At 37.5% G+C, this 18,526-nt stretch overlaps 1 protein-coding gene and 1 pseudogene across 5 annotated transcripts in view; one reads left to right on the forward strand and one right to left on the reverse strand.

Annotated features, from left to right (window-relative positions):
- Positions 1-13,430, forward strand: part of TMEM67 (transmembrane protein 67) — a 45,272-nt gene extending 31,842 nt beyond the window's left edge. For 3 of the 5 annotated variants that reach the window (XR_006544829.2, XR_006544830.2, XR_006544831.2), the window contains 8 exons: positions 2,176-2,256; positions 2,744-2,860; positions 7,236-7,352; positions 7,458-7,562; positions 8,144-8,246; positions 11,169-11,311; positions 11,595-11,805; positions 12,250-13,430. Coding sequence is in view for 2 of the 5 variants with exons in the window: in XM_044928531.2 (XP_044784466.2) it covers positions 2,176-2,256; positions 2,744-2,860; positions 7,236-7,352; positions 7,458-7,562; positions 8,144-8,246; positions 11,169-11,311; positions 12,250-12,330 (747 nt within the window). In the remaining 3 variants the exon portion in view is untranslated. The remainder of the gene's footprint in view (positions 1-2,175; positions 2,257-2,743; positions 2,861-7,235; positions 7,353-7,457; positions 7,563-8,143; positions 8,247-11,168; positions 11,312-11,594; positions 11,806-12,249) is intronic. The other 2 variants (XM_044928531.2, XM_006055175.4) reach the window with 1 other exon arrangement.
- Positions 431-933, reverse strand: LOC123329424 (annotated as a pseudogene).
- Positions 13,431-18,526: the final 5,096 nt, after the last annotated feature.

The following is an 18,526-nucleotide window of genomic DNA, read 5'->3' on the forward strand; positions in this document are numbered from 1 at the left end:
CATGGTCCATAATGTCTGATGGGATTGCAGGTGTGAACCAAAGGAGAAGACCTCACCCTTTCCTCTTTTTTTTTTTCCCCCACTATGAATTTTAATTGAAAACATTACAACAGCTTAACTACCCATAATGAATTATGAATCTTTAGTAGTTAAATTATCATTTATGAGGCATTTGTTCTTCCTTATTTTATAGACCTGCAGAAACTCTGCATACTTGTGTTTTCTGCATTTCAGAGGAAGATTGTGAAAAGAAAGTCTAAAAGTTTTATAAATCAAAACCTAATTGGGAAGTAAAACACAGGGAGAACAGAATCTGTATATAGCTGAGCATAGGTGGTTTTTAGCTCGTATTTTAGGTATGAAAACTGTTTAGCTCATTTCACATGAAACAAGCAGGTGAAGTAGTAAAGCTGAGCCGTGAAAACCCCTATCAATTATTTTTAGCATGCCTCTTAATTTTCTTTTTCCCCTGGTTTCTTGTCTTGTGTGCCGGAGTCTCAAACAGGTAACCCCTTGAGGGGGTGTCGGCGATAAATGGGCCATGAAGGAAACATCAGCAAATGCAATAAGGCAAATCCTGCCATAATTATGTAGCCCACCCAGACTGTTGAGCCACATACCCATAGATAAATCCAAGTGCCGTAGAAAAGAGTTAGATCCTGAAACATGTGTTCAGTTAGTGTCTGGCCCTTATAATCCTTGAGTGTGAGCAGTGAGTCCAGATGATCGGGCATGACGGGGTGAGTGGGCGGGAATGGGGCAAGGGCCCCAGCTTGGGGGCTGTGCGGGGCGGGGGCTGGTCCTCCCTGCAGACTGGAGTGCCGGCTGAGCCGGGGAGTGTGATGACCGCTCACCCCCTCCTCCTTGAGAGCCTTTTCAGAAGTGTCTTCGACCTCTCCTTGGCCAGAACTTGGTCACATGGCCACTCCTCCCCGCACTGTCCGCTGGGCAGCAGCGTGCCCACACAAGGGGGCTGTCCCGAGGAGAGAGGGGAAAGGCTCACTGGAGCAGCAGCTAGCCGTCCTGGGCACTGCTGTCTAACCTCATTTTTGTTTTCCACTCTGCTGTCATTTGATAGAGATGTATGTCTCTCCATGGTCACATCCTCAGATTATCAGTGTTTATGCATCCTTAAGAGTTCCTTTAACCTGAAAGGTTAAAGGAGTTGACTTTTAGCAGTTCCATAAATTTGTCTGTACAAACGCGTCTTGATTCTCATAAGGTTAGGTTTTATTATTCACTCCCCAGCCCAGCTTCTTCAATTTTTAAGTGGTTTCTCCTAGTTTTTAAACTGTGTTACTGTTTTTCATGTCATTTAAAAGAGCTTTAAAATACATGCGTAGTTTATTTAGGAAAGGGTTTTCAGTATTCAGCTGCTGTACATTCATTTATGTATTAATTCCCATATCTGAGTATATTTTATGTGGGAGGCACTGGTGAGCCAAAAGATACGCTCTAACAGGAACAAGTTACAAGTTGTGACGAGTGCTGTGAAGAGCGTCAGCAGGCAGATGAGATAGCAAGAAGAGGGAGGTAAGGGGGAGGAAAGTTGGGAGTGGGGACAGCTTTGAATAGGGTGGTTAGGAAGTGCTGTCTTTCTCTGAAGGATATCTAAGCTCTACAGTGTAAACTCTTCTCTTTTGATTTATATAACTTCCCTTTGCAGTATTATTAAATCTAAGAAAACACCTGAAACCATTCCATCTGAATGTTTAACACACTATCTGTAGTTGAAACACAAAACTTGACATATGCTTTTTATATGCTACTCTATCAGAGATTAATTTGAAAAGCAAGCAGTTTCTCTAGTAGACTTTGGAATTTAGGAGATGAGCAGAATTGCAGAACTAGACCTAAACTGGCCATAATGCATTGGTTTATCCTAAGGTTTTCAAAGCCCCTTACTTCCTCTCCCTGTGTTTGTCCTATCTTATTTTAATGACACAGAAAAGTTTTTAAATTCAAAATAAGCCCCCTCAGTGAATCTTAACAGAATTCCAAAACACTCTTCCTTTGACAGAAGAATAGGAATTGCTAAGTAGGATTTTATCCCACAGGAATCATTATTGGCCCCTATGTTCTTGTTTGGAACTTAGTTTTTCTTACTATACTGTGGCTATAAGAGAAAATTAAATCCTAAAATCTAATAAGCATGAACTTGGCTTAATGTTTCAGATTGTGTTCTTTGCTGTCTTCTATGAGAGATTTATAGAAGATAAAATTCGACAGTTTGTTGATTTGTGCTGTATGAGTAATGTAAGTACTTTCTGACTTTATCTTGCAACTGTTATTTCTCTCTTTTTAAAGGTCATGAGTACATTAAAAGAGGCTTTAAAAGTGATTTGGTATGATTGGATTTTTAGTCTGATTTCCACTGGTGGTTAATTCCAGAGATGGTTATAATGAGCTACAAGTTTAATATTTGCTGTCTTAAATTTTCCTTCTCTATTTGCAACTTCTTAATTATAAATCCCTTATGCTACCAAATAGTTGACTCAGCCTGAAATCCCTGAAAGGTTTTCATGTATCAATCCTGTTTCTTCTTTTCTTGGAAGTGTCTAAAGTCTCTTTTCCATCTACTTTTAAAAATAACCTCATTATCCTTTATTACCTTATTATTCCCTTTTTATGTTGTCTAAGAATTCAACTCTCATTGTTTTGAGAGAAAGGAAGCAATTTCAAGAAGAACTTAATTTTTATTGTTTTGCAGATGAATTGCTAACTGGTCCTTCTCTTTTTATAGATATCAGTGTTTCTGTTATCCCACAGATGTTTTGGCTACTACATCCATGGTAGATCAGTACATGGGCATGCTGATACTAATATGGAAGAAATGAATATGAATCTTAAAAGAGAAGCGGTATATTTTACATCTTTTTTGTTTTTTTTAAGCTGAGAGGTTTTCATAATCTGGGATTTGTAGTAGTATTTTAAAAAAATCCTCATTGATTACTTTTAAAAGTTGCTAGAATATCGACTCATTACCCTGAACATTAAAAGAGAACGAATCACATATCATCCTGCAGTTCCTTTATGGAGTGTATTTCAAGGTAAACTGAATAGTTCACGAGGGAAAGATCTTCCTAATGGAAGCAAGTAAAAGAATTCTAAGTTAGAAAATTACCATTTTGTATTGACTAATGAATTAATGTATATAGGCTACAATCATCAATGGATGCTAAAACAATTAAATGAAGGATAACAGGGAACTTTATAATCAGGTTGACATTATCTAAACACACTGGCTCAATCTTACAACATGAAAAAATTAGGAAGACTGACATGATGTACTTCCTGTTATGATGCAGTGAGGAGTACCTAATATCACCCATGAAATACTCTTGCCTAAGAAAATTGAGCCTGAATGTAATCAAGCCTCTAGCTCTAACAGGAAATCAAGTCTCTAGTTTACAGTAAATAGAGGGGATAGAGAGACAAAATAAGTAATACCACAGAAGTGTTTAGCCAGATGCAGAATGTTAGGATGTCTCATAAGATAAATGACCCAGTGTCCCCAACAAATGAGAGGCATGAAAAGAAAAGGAGGAGTGATGGTGGTGGTAGAAGAAAGTTGTTAGATGTTAATTTTAAGTGGGAAAAAAAAAAAAATCAAATACAACGTGTAGACTTGGATCCTGATTCAAAGAGCCAACCATCAAATTAAAAAAAAAAACCTTTGGAAAAAATCTTGGCGATTTAATGGGCTAAATATTAAATTATATTAAGGAAAGATCAATTTTATTAGGTGTGAAAATAGCTTTTTTTTCAAGGTCTTATTGGTTAGAGATACTAATTTGCAAATGAAATGACATTGTATCTGGAGTTTGCTTTAAAAAAAAAGTTAGGAAGATAGATGAAACAAAATTGGTAAAACAGTAATTGTTGAAGTTGAGTGATGGATGGTTCACTGTTCTCTCTACTATATATTTTAGAAAACTTCCATAAGAAAATTTCAAAAAGAAAAATATGTACTTAAGAGGAAAAACCAAGAGGATTTATTGATTAACAGACTATACCTGTGACTTGCAAGAATTTAAAACATAGTCATAACGTCTCAGTTCAGTTCAGTCGCTCAGTCATGTCCGACTCTTTGCAACCCCATGAACCACAGCACACCAGGCCTCCCTGTCCATAACCAGTTGCCAGAGTCTACACAAACCCACGTCCATTGCATCGGGGATGCCATCCAACCACCTCATCCTCTATCATCCCCTTCTCCTCCTGCCCTCAATCTTTCCCAGCATCAGGGTCTTTTCAAATGAGTCAGTTCTTCACATCAGGTGGCCAAAGTATTGGAGTTTCAGCTTCAACGTCAGTCCTTCCAGTGAACACCTAGGACTGATTTCCTTTAGGATGGACTGGTTGGATCTCCCTGCAGTCCAGGGGACTCTCAAGAGTCTTCTCCAAAACCACAGTTCAAAAGCATCAATCCTTCGGTGCTCAGCTTTCTTTATAGTCCCAACTCTCACATCCATACATGACTATTGGAAAAACCATAGCCTTGACTAGACGGACCTTTGTTGGCAAAGTAATGTCTCTGCTTTTGAATATGCTATCTAGGTTGGTCATAACTTTCCTTCCAAGGAGTAAGCATTTTTTAGAGGAACAATTTATTTAATACATTGAACTGAATCAGTTGGTTAACTGTGAGAAATTATACCTGGATTGAAGAGTTAAATTTTAAAAATCAAACTGTGAAAACCTAGAAAAGAATATTTCAGTTTAGGAGATGACAAAGCATAAAATAGAGAAAATATCAAAGTATTATTTATTGTATAGAATATTATTTATTAATATTTATTAATGTGTAGAACACTTATATAGCCACAATTATATAGATAAAAGATGTAGGGTAAAATTTCCATAGTAAATATGACAAAGATATTGATTATAATACTGAAAATCATATAAATCAATAAGCAAACTAAGTTAAAAGCTTAATAGAGGGAATTCCCTGGCAATCCAGTGGTTAAGACTCCATGCTTCCTTTGCAGGGGGACTGGTTTGACCCCGGTTGGGAAACTAAGATTCTGCCTGTCACACGAGCACAGCCAAGAAAAAAAAACAAAACAAGCAAGCAAAAAAAAAAAAAAAATCTCTTCAATGACAAAAAGATTTTTTAAAATAAGTAAATAACAGAATAGACTAAAAACCTCTAAAAATATTAAACTCACAAATTGTGGAGGAAATGAATGTGAAAATAACATTTATTTTCTTCAAATTACCAAATTTTATTTTAAAAACCTAATACTTAGTAGCATCAAGGGCAGAGTGTAATGGGCACTGATCTTAGGATACATTTTCATAAACCTGCTGGAAAGCATTTAACAGTATATACCAAGAGCTTTCTGAGAGTTCATTATCTTCAAATTACTGATTCTATGAATCTAACTAAAGGAAATAACAATGTGAATAAGTGATTATGTTCAGGATCTTTATCACGGGTTATTTATAAGGACAAAGAATACATAAAAATGAAAGAATATTAAGTAAATTGGCTTATCTTTACAGTGAAACCTTCAGTTCAGTTCAGTTCAGTCGCTCAGTCGTGTCCGACTCTTTGCGACCCCATGAATCGCAGCACGCCAGGCCTCCCTGTCCATCACCAACTCCCAGAGTTCACTCAGACTCACAGTCACTGATGCCATCCAGCCATCTCATCCTTTGTTGTCCCCTTCTTCCCCCAATCCCTCCCAGCATCAGAGTCTTTTCCAATGAGTCAACTCTTCTCATGAGGTGGCCAAAGTACTGGAGTTTCAGCTTTAACATCAGTCCTTCCAAAGAAATCCCAGGGCTGATCTCTTTTAGAATGGACTGGTTGGATCTCCTTGCAAGTCCAAGGGACTCTCAAGAGTCTTCTCCAACACTACAGTTCAAAAGCATCAATTCTTCAGTGCTCAGCTTTCTTCACAGTCCAACTCTCACATCCATACATGACCACTGGAAAAACCATATCCTTGACTAGATGGACCTTTGTTGGCAAAGTAATGTCTCTGCTTTTGAATATGCTATCTAGGTTGGTCATAACTTTTCTTCCAAGGAGTAAGCATCTTTTAATTTCATGGCTGCAGTCACCATCTGCAGTGATTTTGGAGCCCCCCAAAATAAAGTCTGACACTGTTTCCACTGTTTGCCCATCTATTTCCCATGAAGTGATGGGATCAGATGCCATGATCTTCGTTTTCTGAATGTTGAGCTTTAAGCCAGCTTTTTCACTCTCCACTTTCACTTTCATTAAGAGGCTTTTTAGTTCCTCTTCACTTTCTGCCATAACAGTGAAACCTTAGGTAAACATTAAAACTCATGTTTTATAGAACATTTAATGATCCCAAGAGTTGCTCAGAATATAATGTTATGTGAAAAAGAAATCAATATGATCCAGATTTTATACCATCTCTGTATATGCCTAGACAACAACTAATGAAATACCTTAAAATACTGGTATCTCTTGGTGGTGCAATTCTAGATGAATTTTTTTCTTTTTGTATTTCTCTGTATTTTGTAAATTCTCTATAATCAGAATTTTTGTTTTTTTATAAAGAAATTCACTACACATAGACTGCCTTTAAGTCAGTAGAAAACCAAGTGTCATGTTTGCAGCTTAGGTTTAGACAAAGGAGGAGAATGTTAGGCTCCAGAGTAGCCAAATAAAGTTAAGAACGGAGGCAAGAATACTTAAACTGAACCGTGAAGCATCTATGAGAATTGGCTAGGTCGAGGGTAGGGTAAAATGTTACAGACATATGGTCCTCAGGAATCAAGTTATGTCAAAGAGACTTGCAGTAGATATCTGATCTGTAACATTAACCATTGGTCATGTATCACTACCTTTTTAGTGAAATTAATTGAGGAAGTGTATTCAGTGTTTAGAGAACAAAAAAAGACCATTTATAAAAGTTGCTAATTCTAAGACTAGACTTTTTTATCATTTGTTCAAGAGCAATAAATTGATTATAAAGAAAGCTAAGACTATCAATATATGGTGAACTTAGTAGGAGTTTTTTTTAAGTAGGGAGGACTAAAGCCAGCTGCACAGGAGTATGATGAAGTAGAAATGAGTAAGACCTGGAGCGCAGTGAACCTTGGGTGCTATTACGATTGCTTTGTCTCAATAGAGTTTCCGTACAACTTCAGTTGGCTTCCAAGTCTTATAATAGTAAATATTGCATCTTCTTTTTAAGATAGGCAGAATTTTTATTATCTTGATCTTAACATAAATTTTTTTAACTTTTCAGGAAAATTTATGTAGCCAAAGAGGTTTGGTACCTAATACAGATGGTCAGACTTTTCAGATTGCAATTTCTAGCCAGATGAGGCAACACTATGACAGAATTCATGAGACACTAACAAGGGTTTGTATAACTACAATGCAGATATATTTTCTCAATATTTCGTGTTATTTAGATACCGAGAATGTAAGGCTTATTTCATTTACCCTTGTCTCTTTTTCACATTAGAAAAATGGCCCTGCTAGACTATTGAGTTCCTCAGGAAGTACTTTTGAGCAGAGTGTAAAAGCATATCATACTATGAATAAATTTCTTGGCTCTTTCATCGATCATGTATGTATCATCATTTATTTTTAAGCTAGAGTCAAAATGCAGTATTTAAAAGGGTAACCGGGAATGTCAGTTATTTCTTCTGTCAACCGAGTCAATGAACTTAGAACCCTTGTGGGGTTGGTTGGTTGGTTGGTTGTTTTGCTGTAAAAACTAATACTGTTTTGGCTGAAAAAATTAATACTTTGTGGATGGAGTTGGGTTATGTAAAATTAAAACGAGATTTTTACATGTCTATTAGCATGATGATTACCTTAAAATATGTCTATACTGGAATTTTGTTAGTTACCAAATATCAATTATTTATTGTAGAAATATGCTATGGTTGTATTCATGAAAAGCTCGTTATAAACTGATTTTCAGTACATCTAGCCCTAAGTACTACTATCAGCGTTTAAAATTTAAAACATTCTTAAAGAGAATTTTGTTATAAAGTCCAGTGTAATAAATTGACTTTGAAGAACCAAACCCAAAAATTTTCTTTGGGTACTTTCATTTTTATTTTTCTTTCCTTCTGATTTTTTAAAAATTGGGAAGCATTTATTTCACTGCTATTTTCAAATGACTCTTATTTTTTCTATTAGGTTCATAAGGAAATGGACTACTTTATAAAAGATAAATTGCTTCTTGAAAGAATTCTTGGAATGGAATTCATGGAACCAATGGAAAAAAGCATCTTTTACAATGGTATCCTTCAAATGCCTTTGCTGAACTTTATTTTTATTTCCCAAGCTTGAAAGAACATAATTGTAGTTATTTTCTTTTGATTTTATGCCTTTATCTAGTAAACTTAGTAAACTTCAAGGAATTATAGGAGTTTTCTATGTCCCATTTTATTATAGGTCATGTAGGAAGAAATATATATATACAAGATAATTATTCTACAAAAAAGTAAAAAATGAAGCTGAATTTTAAAATCAGCTGTACACATGGAAGAGATAGTAAAACAAATACATAAAAGTTTATGTATTGAAATATTCATTCAGTGGCACACTTATGAAACATTTAAAGAAGAATAATGTTTATGATTTATCTTAAGTTTTCATTTTATCCAGCTTCTTAAAAATGGCACATATGTATGACAGGAATAGTGACTAAAATGGTTATTTTATCATTAAAAAGAAAGTATATATGTCACTTTAAATATATATGTTAATAACCGTGTGTGTGGCTTGGAAGAATGGAAATGGTATGCTATACCCAGTATCCTGGCCTGGATATCACTCACCCTGTTATTGAGAAGCACATGTTGTGCCAGTCCTGGGATACACAGACCAATGGTCCCTCCCTTGGGCATCTTGATAGCAGATTGTGGGACGTAGGCATGTGATGGATGACTGGAGTGATGCTGGGATAGAAGTGTGTTGCAGACACGAGTTATACTGGGTGTGAAAAGGAAACTTAGCTAGATGCAGAGTGAAGCCAGGTGACAACATGGTGAAGTTTGAACTGGGTCTTAAAAATAAGTTAGTTGTTAAACAGGAGGGTCCAGGGAAGAGAGGTGAAGACATTTGTGCAGAAGGGGGAAAGAGCATTATGTACTTAACAAACTTTATGATGGAAGCCTGGAATGGAGTGAGAGAGTGCATGAATGATAAAGAGGGCAGAGACCGAATCCCAAAGGCCTTGTCTGACACCTTAAGGAATTTTGCTTTATTTTATCTGTAGAGCACTTGTTTTCAAAAACATTTTTTAAAAATGTTTTGTCCTACAGGACATGCACTGGTTGCTCCATGAAGGTATGAGAAGAAAATATTAAAATGTCTATTTGTATATTTGCAATTTCATCATTCTTAATTTATATATTTTAAAAATTATATGTAGTAGTAATTCATAAACTATGCCTATTATGAGATGCATGCTCAACGTCTTATTCTGATAGGGATACATGATCAGAATAATTTGGAAACCACTTCTAATGAACATGGATGTCATCAGAAAGCCTTCATATCTGATTCATTAATTGAAGAATTATTTTGACAGGAGTTAAACAGATGCAAGACTATAATAATATAACTTAGTCATTAAGAATATAGCTTTCAGAGTCTTCTGGTCTTGGGTTTGAAATCTCCTAGTTTTGTGAACTTGAGAAAGTTGTTTTCCTTTCTGAACTTTAATTATTAAACTTCTGTAAAGTATAACCTTCTAAAGGTTGTTGTGTTTACGTATGTGTAATCATTGGGTAAAGAACCTGGTGTGGGTGGGCACTCAGTAAAGTGATGTTGTTACCATTTCTAATAATAATAATACAGTCATCATCGCCATCTTCATCTCTGTTGGGAAATGAGAATATGAGCAAAGGCAGTAGTGATGGGGATAAAGAGGAAGAGATGGCCAGAAATGTTAAGGGAAAGCAGGGGTAGGAGGGAAAGAACAGTTAAAAATGATGGGGCGTTCCAGCTTGACGAGGTGGCTGGCGGTGGTGCCACCCTTCGCCGAGACATGGAGTGCGGGTGGAGGGTCAGGTTGTGAGGGGAAGAGGATGAGTTTGGTCTTGAGTATGTGGTGTCCTGTGGTACCTTTGGGACATCTCGGAAGAGATGTCCAGTCAGCCATTAAATGTAAGGGACTGGGGGACTGGATCTGAGGGGAAAGGGAAGGCGCACAGTAGGTTGGGAAGTCTCATCAGAGGAGGCCATTGCTGGAGCAACAGCAGTGAAAGATTGCCCAGGAAGTCTACAGAGCTGGCTTGTTTGTTAGAATATGTGTACAAGTATATGTACACAAGTGCGCATCTTGTAAGGATATAGCTTAATGCTCAGTGAATTTTCACAAACTGAATATATTCCTGTACCTAGTATCCTGATCAAAAAAGAGTGTTATAAGCAAGCCAGATGCCCTCTTGTATAAAAACAAGGGTCCTAACTGGGTGTTCGTGGGCCGCTGCATCGCTGAAGAGGCTCTGGCCCTCCCTGAAATTGTGTGCAAGAATCATATGTGTGTGCTTTCCCCACTGCCTCTTGTGAAAGGGTCTGTACCTTTCATTAGAATCTTAAAAGGGTGTTCACATCCCCAAAAGGATGACCCCCCCCCCCCCCCGCTTGGAGAGTGAAAAGAGGTCTCAGAGCAGAACCTTAAATTGTAACACACTCTTCTAGTCCTTGCTGGTTTTGTTTTGCCTTAAAAAAAAAAAACTGAAGTATAGTTGATTTACAATGCTGTGTTTTTATTTACAATGCTCTGCTGTACAAGAGAGTGTGTTTTGCTTTTTAAATTTAATCTTCAAGAATTTTTCTAAGATTCTTTAACCTTTAGTTATATAAACAAATAGAGAAAGGACATTCATTACCTGGTCATTGAAAAATATAGACTGTATACTTAAATTAGTAACAGTTATCAAGCTTTTGCCGCAAATGATAAAACTGCTTTCCTTGGTTAACCTTTTATATTAGCAAATATAATACCCCTTGTTTATTTTTTATAAGTCATGAAGTATTTTTTCTTTTTTTAAAATTCAAGTATAATTGACATATAATAGCCATGGACTATTATAGTAACTAGTTGTTTTTAAATATCCAAGTTTTATCACCAGAAATTTATCACATGTTTATTATTCTATTTTTAATTTCTAATTTACATCTTCTAAATTGCCTTTTTTTTTTTTAATAGATGAAGGATATTCTTTCAGCAGTGTTCTGTATTATGGAAATGAAGCTACTCTTCTTATTTATGATCTGATGTTCTTCTGTGTTGTGGATTTGGCTTGCCAAAATTTTATTTTAGCAGCCTTCCTTACATACCTACAGCAAGAGGTAAATTTAAGAATTTTTTGTGGATTTCTTTGAAGAGAAATATGTGAGAAGTAGATATTTATTTTTATTGCAGAGAGTAACATTGTCTACTTTCACTCAGAATTTATAAAGATTTAGAATTTGATTAGCCCTGCCAAAGAAAGGAAAAACATTTCAACGAAGTTCATTCTACACTGTCCTTCAGAGTGAGTGAAATACCAAGGACTCGTGGAGGGCATAAGTTGCTTGAGCAAATGTGAAAAAAATCCAGTAGGAAGACATTTAAGTTACCTTTCTCTCTTAGATGCCAGCATTGAGCAGAATTAGAATCGCATTTACCATCTGCACCAGATGTTACCATTACAAAAAGGCAAACTCTGAGATCTAGCTCAGGGGTCAGCCAGTGTAACTTTCAATTCACACATCACCTGCCTGCTTGGATGAAAAACAGCTGCGTGGATCAGTGTGGAACCTGAAACGGAGACTTCAAGAAAAGCCAAGTTTGTTCTAGAAATGTTAGCATTCGTATCACCCACATGTTCCCCACTTAGGTCAAAGTAGTGTATCAGTTAGTGTTTATGATGGGTTAGTTCTTGATAGAGATCTAGAATTATGAACAAATTTTGTTCATAACAGTTCTTTTGATATTTCCATAGATTTTAGAGCTAGGGGAAACTTGTCTTGCCAAATATTTAAAAGTATATTCTTATGAACATAAGGGAATTTGTATTAATTTATTAAAACATATTCTGAATAGGGACATACGCTGCTTCAGTATTATGAAAGATGATAGTCTTGAAATAGTTTTGTATATCACCATGGAATTCAGGTGTCTGATACATGAAAATAAATAGTTGCAAGAATTGGCTAGTTTAATTTAGATATTTTAACTGACATACACATTTAATTTCCTTTATATGTATTTTCCCTCTGAATTGTTTTTACTTTTTTTTTTTCAGATTTTTAGATTTATTCGTAATGCAGTAGGACAGAAGAATTTGGCATCCAAAACACTGGTGGATCAAAGATTCCTGATTTAATTTATTGAATAGATAAAGACAATTATAATCATGGCAAAAAAAAGGTCATGATTATCAAGTTAGTTTGCCGTATTTTTTAAAACTTGTAATACAAAATTATTCTATTTTTATTTGTTTTTTAATCTACAGGAAGATTTATTTTTAAAACTCATAGAAACATAAACTTGCTTTGTGAATATGTAATATGATACAATGAAAAATATTGTTTTCCTGTTATGCATGGTATTTAATTTACCAGCTCGTAAACTAGATAGCTCTGACAATGGGACCAAAAAAAAAAAGTCTAAATTGCTTTCAGCATAACATTTTTTAAATGATAATCAAAACAGTCCCTATCATTTGTGTCTGTAAGATTATTTTATAACCAGATTTGTGTATATTTTCTCACATTGAAAAAAAAATTGATTCCAGTTCAAGCCTAGTTTTCAGTTCATTTTGTTTTACATATTTTATGGTTTAATAAATGAAAATATTTTCACGTTTACTTAGATATTTGAAATTGTATGTGGGCTGACTCAGTTGCTCACTCTGGCAGTGAACTGATTCACTATTGGATTAATAGGCAGTTTGTGAAATGGTACATTCTCATTCCTTTGTTTCCCTGCATTATTAGGTCAATATGCTGTTTCCATGAAGTATATTTATATCTATAATATATAAATATCATTTATATTATTGAGCTGTAATATGTGACATTTCCCCCAAGATAGTTTTTTATATATTTTAATTACTCAACATTCTAAAAGCACTTCCAAACTTTTGCTCTTTAATTGTGTTTAAAGATTATAAATAACAGATGAACTGTAAGTTATCATGTTATGTGAAAGTGGTTTATTGAAAGCAAACTTAGGCCTGAGCTATGTAGCCAATAATTCTCTGATATCATTTTTTTTTTCAAAATACTCTTTAATAATCCTTTTCATTGTATACTATGAACTTAAAAGTCACCTTATTCAAATATAATGGTCATTAATGCCCAAAGCAACATTTCTTTCTGCCTTCTGGTTAATGCTGTGTAAATACTTAAATGTATTGCTATGTAAATATTGTTTATATTATTAAATTGAAAATATAGAATAAAGCATTTAGTGTTTCTCTTTCCTGTTTGATTTAGTATGTATTTTGTGAAATAGCATTTAGGTACACACTACTGGATCTGGTGTCCCCAGCCACTGCTGAAGTCGAATTCTTTAAAAGCGTTACCGGAACTTTGAGGATGACTGAGGAGAGAGAGGGGAGGCTAATAAGTTGAGGATCTGAAACTCCGCTTTCTTAAGGGTCAGCGTACAGAGATGCCTTTCTAAAAGGCTCAGAGATAAATAAACATACCAGCCTGGATTTGTAAAGCCACCTACTCAGAAGCTTATGAAAAAAATAACAACTCTCATTCCACATATGAGAAGTTAATATTCATGTGAATGTTTGTAAGTGGAAATTTCAAAAAACAGGTCAGTTGGCTCATCTGCTGATAAATTAAGGCAGAGAAAAGACATTTGAAGTAGTTATGTACAGTATTATTTTTACTTTGGTTAGGTACATAAGAGTGCGTTTGGGTTTTCCCGTATTGTTGACTCCTGTGTTCATATTGCATGATTTAACCTTCGGGATCACGTGCTTAATTCTCTGCTAGACCTGTAGTCTTTTGTCCAACCCACTGTGCGTGTGTGCTCAGTCGCTTAGTCGTGTCCAGCTCTTTTGTGACCCCATGGACTGTACCCTGCCAGGCTCATCTGTCCACGGGATTATCCAGGCAAGAATACTGGAGTGGGTTGAAATTACCTCCTCAAGGGAATCTTCTCAACCCAGGGATCGAGCCTGCATCTCATGTGTCTCTTGTGTTGGCAGGCAGATTCTTGGGAAGCTCCCCACCCACTGTACTTTGTATCTTATATCCCTTATTTTTCTGATTACATGGAAACATTTGGTAAATCTCTTGGTCATTTCATCACGAAGCAACCCTAGGTTCACCTAGAGGTCCTTTACAAGCTCCTGTGTGCTTCATACCCTCCTTAGAAATGCACAGGCCCTGAAAAGAAGTCTGCACATCAGTCTCTAGTATGTGATGTTTATGTTTGCTTCCTTCTTGTACTGCTTCCCTACCAAACTGCCTTTTGAGAAGGTCTGCTGTTTACCTAGATTGAGAAGCATTCAAAGTGCCCATTAATTCAGTGCTTGCAGGCATGAAACAGGTAAACGGATACTTTTTTGTTGTCTGTAAACATTGACAATAAAAGCTGAGAGGAAATAAATATAAATGGAAGAGCAGTGTGGCTTAATGGAAAATGCTTCAAATTTAATAGCAGATGCTATGTATTTGAATTAAAATTTTGCCCTTTGTCACTCACTAGCTTTGTGACTTTACACCAAGTCATTTGGCATCTTTGAGCTTCATTCCACATCTTTACAATGGACATGATATCTTTTGCTTACCAGTTGTTGTGACGATTAATTCATTAGGATAGACATAATAACCATAAACACTGGAATTTTTATGTACTTTAGTTTGAAATTTGTGCCTTCTTGCTAATAAATTCTATGATATTAAAACTGTGGTTACTGATTTCAGTAAGTAACCAATGAAGATGCTGGGCCTTCTGCTTCAGTCACCCCAGCCTCAATGAGGAAGAGGCCTCGGTTGATGTCATAGCCTTTAATGAAAGGAGGCAAGAAGGAGCTTTTACACCATGTTGTGAGTGTGCTTTGTGGTACACATTAGAAAAAAGGAGTAGAGAGTGGAATATCATCTCTGCAAGGGAGGGTTTCTCTCTTACATTTTCATTCAAGCGACACTGCTTCCCATTCCCACTCCGGAGGTGCTCAGAAGGGTAAGACAATTGGTAGAGGAAACAGGCATGTTAACCAATTATTACAGCAATCTGAAAAGTGCTACAGCCACCAGAGTGTGATGTGGGGAAAGCTCTTAGGTTTCTGGTCATCAGGGCTTTGACCTCACAAAGTGGTATTTGATCTAAGTTTAGATGAGTGCAGTCAAAGGAAAAGTATAAGCTCTGAGATGAAGTACATGGCCATTGAGTACTATAGGTAGTTTGAATAGGTATATTTATGCTTTTTACAAATACTCTGTATATTACATTTTAACATCTTAATTTTTTTTTTTTTTTCCTGGCTAGGGAGAGACTGCCCTATTGGGACTAGCCAATTCTTAGAGGCAGCAAAAGGCTCAGCCAGAAGCAGGCCTCTGATAGCAAAACTCACCAATCCAGAGCCATACCTGCACCATCTGGCCCTAATCCCCCAGAAAGCAGCATCCCTCTGCCTTCATAATCCAGGCAACCAGGGAACTCCTTTAGCCTAGGGCCTGCTGGAATGATTCGAGCTAGCCAGTCCCAAGTCATTACCCTGCCCTGCCTTGCCTTTCCTGCAGAATGCAGAAACTGATAAAGGCCAGGACCCAGGCTCACCCCTCGCTCCTCCCGTCGGTCTCTGTCTCCCGACCGGCGCTGGTGCTTCCCCACGTGGCCCTGCATGGCGTGGGTCCTGTTCCTAGGACCTGTGAGTACAATAAACTCTATTTTCCTGAGCCTCTCCTGTCTCCTCTTGGTGCTGAACCTGACTGATTCCCATAAAAGAACCCAGGACAGTGCATTTGGGGATTTTGGAGGGAGACGGTTGGAAAGGAAAACAGGAGCCGTGTCTCTAAAGGTCTTTATGTCAAGCCCTGGTGTGTGGGGAGTTAGCCAAGCTAAGTTTCCCAGTCTGCCTTCAAATGAATACTCAGCACCCCAGAAAATGATTGAATGGACGGGGCAAGAGAGGGCCTTCCACAGCCAGATTGCTCTGGTATTATTGATGCTCTGGGGCTGCGACATTGGTGCCCCTGCCCCTCTGTTGCCTGGTTGCATGTTAACAAGAAAATATATTGCCTAAGAGAGGCGGTAAGGCAGTAAAGGGTAGTTGCTGCTGCTAAGTTGCTGCTAAGTCACTTCAGTCATGTCTGACTCTGTGTGACCCCATAGACAGCAGCCCACCAGGCTCCCCCGTCCCTGGGATTCTCTAGGCAAGAACACTGGAGCGGGTTGCCATTTCCTTCTCCAATGCATGAAAGTGAAAAGTGAAAAGGAAGTCGCTCAGTCATGTCCGACTCTTCGTGACCCCATGGACTGCAGCCCACCAGGCTCCTCCATCCATGGGATTTTCCAGGCAAGAGTACTGGAGTGGGTAACCTAACTAAGGGTAGTTAGTGGTTGCGAATACAGACTCTGGGGCCTACTGCCTGTGTTCAAGTCCTGGCTCCACCACTTACTAGTTGGGTAATTTGGGATGGCTTCCTCAGCTGTTGTTGTTCAGTCGCTCAGTCGTGTCTGACTCTTTGTGACTCTACGAACTGCAGCATGCCAGGCCTCCTTGTCCTTCACTTAGCGCCCAGAGTCTGCTCAAACTCATGTCCATCGAGTCCGTGATGCCATCCAACCGTCTCATCCTCATCTATACCTATTTCATAGAGCTATTAGGAAGATTAAATGAGTTTAATGTGTGTACACTGCTTAGAAGAGTACCTGGCACGTGGTAAATACTATGTAGTCGTAGTCAGTCAGTTCAGTCACTCAGTTGTATCCAACTCTTGGTGACCCCATGGACTACAGCACAGCAGGCTTCCCTGTTCATCACCAACTCCCGGAGTTTGCTCAAACTCATGTCCATCGAGTCAGTGATGCCATCCAACCATCTCATCCTCTGTCGTCCCCTTCTCCTGCTTTCAATCTATCCCAGCATCAGGGTCTTTTCAAATGAGTCCGTTCTTTGCATCAGGTGGCCAAAGTATTGGAGTTTCAGCTTCAGCATCAGTCCTTCCAATGACTATTCAGGACTTTTTTCCTTTATGATTGACTGGTTTGATCTCCTTGCAGTCCAAGGGACTCTCAAGAGTCTTCTCCAACACCACAATTCAAAAGCATCAGTTATTCAGCACTCAGCCTTCTTTACGGTCCAACTCTCACATCCATATGTGGCTATTGGAAAAACCATAGCTTTAACTATGAGGACCTTTGTTGGCAAAGTGATGTCTCTACTTTTTAATACATTGCCCAGGTTTGTCCTAGCTTTCTTTCCAAGGAGCAAGTGTCTTGATTTCATGGCTGCAGTCACCATCAGCAGTGATTTTGGAGCCCCCCAAAATAAAGTCGCTCACTGTTTCCATTGCTTCCCCATCTATTTGCCATGAGGTGATGGAACTGGATGCCATGATCTTAGTTTTCTGAATGTTGAGTTTTAAGCCAACCTTTTCACTCTCCTCTTCCACTTTCATCAAGAGGCTCTTTAGCACTTTAGTAGTAGTAAATCCCATTAATATTTAATTCTGAAAGAAAGACCTACATTAGTTCCTCAGGAATCTCCATTAAGACACTGTCACATTGCTGGGAATGCTAGAAGTAACAGCAGACAAACTATGGATCTTAAAAAATGACTTTGCTTCTATTATAGTTACATTACAAAAGAAATACATGTCTGTGGCCCAAGGATAAACAAATGACAGTGAGAGACTGGAAACAGAGCCACAGGCACACATACGGTCACTTGATTCATGACAAGGGCAGCACCGAGAGGAAAGGGTGGCTCCTCAATGGTCAACTGAATCGTGCAGCAGAAAAAAACGAATCTTTACCCCCGTGTCACACGTACACAAAAATCAGTTTCAGGTCGATGGTAGATCTAAATGTGAAAGGCTAAATGATAAGGCTTCTAGAAAATAGCATTGGACAATACATCCATAACATTTGTGTAGGCCAAGATGTCTTAAACAAGACCCAGAAAAGACTGACCGCGAAGGAAGACACTGTTAAGTTGGACTTCACAATTCACAGTAAGTTTACAATTGTGCCTATTTATAATAAATGTAAAATTTCCATTTACATTGAAATGAGGAACTCTGTTCATCAAAAGATACTGTTATAAGAATGAAAAGAGAAACCAAGTATGAGGAAAAAAATTTTTTTAACTTGTATCTAACAAAGTGCTCCCACTCAGAATTAAAGAACTCAAACCAGTAAGGAAAAGACAGACAACCCAATGGAAAAATGGGTAAAAAAAAAACTGACGTATGCATCTCCCAAAAGAGGGATTTCAGTGAACAACTGGCACATATGAACAGGGCTCAACTGTAGTCATCCTGAGAAGGCAAAATAAAATCAAGGAGGTACCACCAGCTACCAAACCACCAAAATGGTTAAGCCTTAAA

Source organism: Bubalus bubalis, chromosome 15, assembly GCF_019923935.1.
Source record: "Bubalus bubalis isolate 160015118507 breed Murrah chromosome 15, NDDB_SH_1, whole genome shotgun sequence".
NCBI lineage: Eukaryota > Metazoa > Chordata > Mammalia > Artiodactyla > Bovidae > Bubalus > Bubalus bubalis.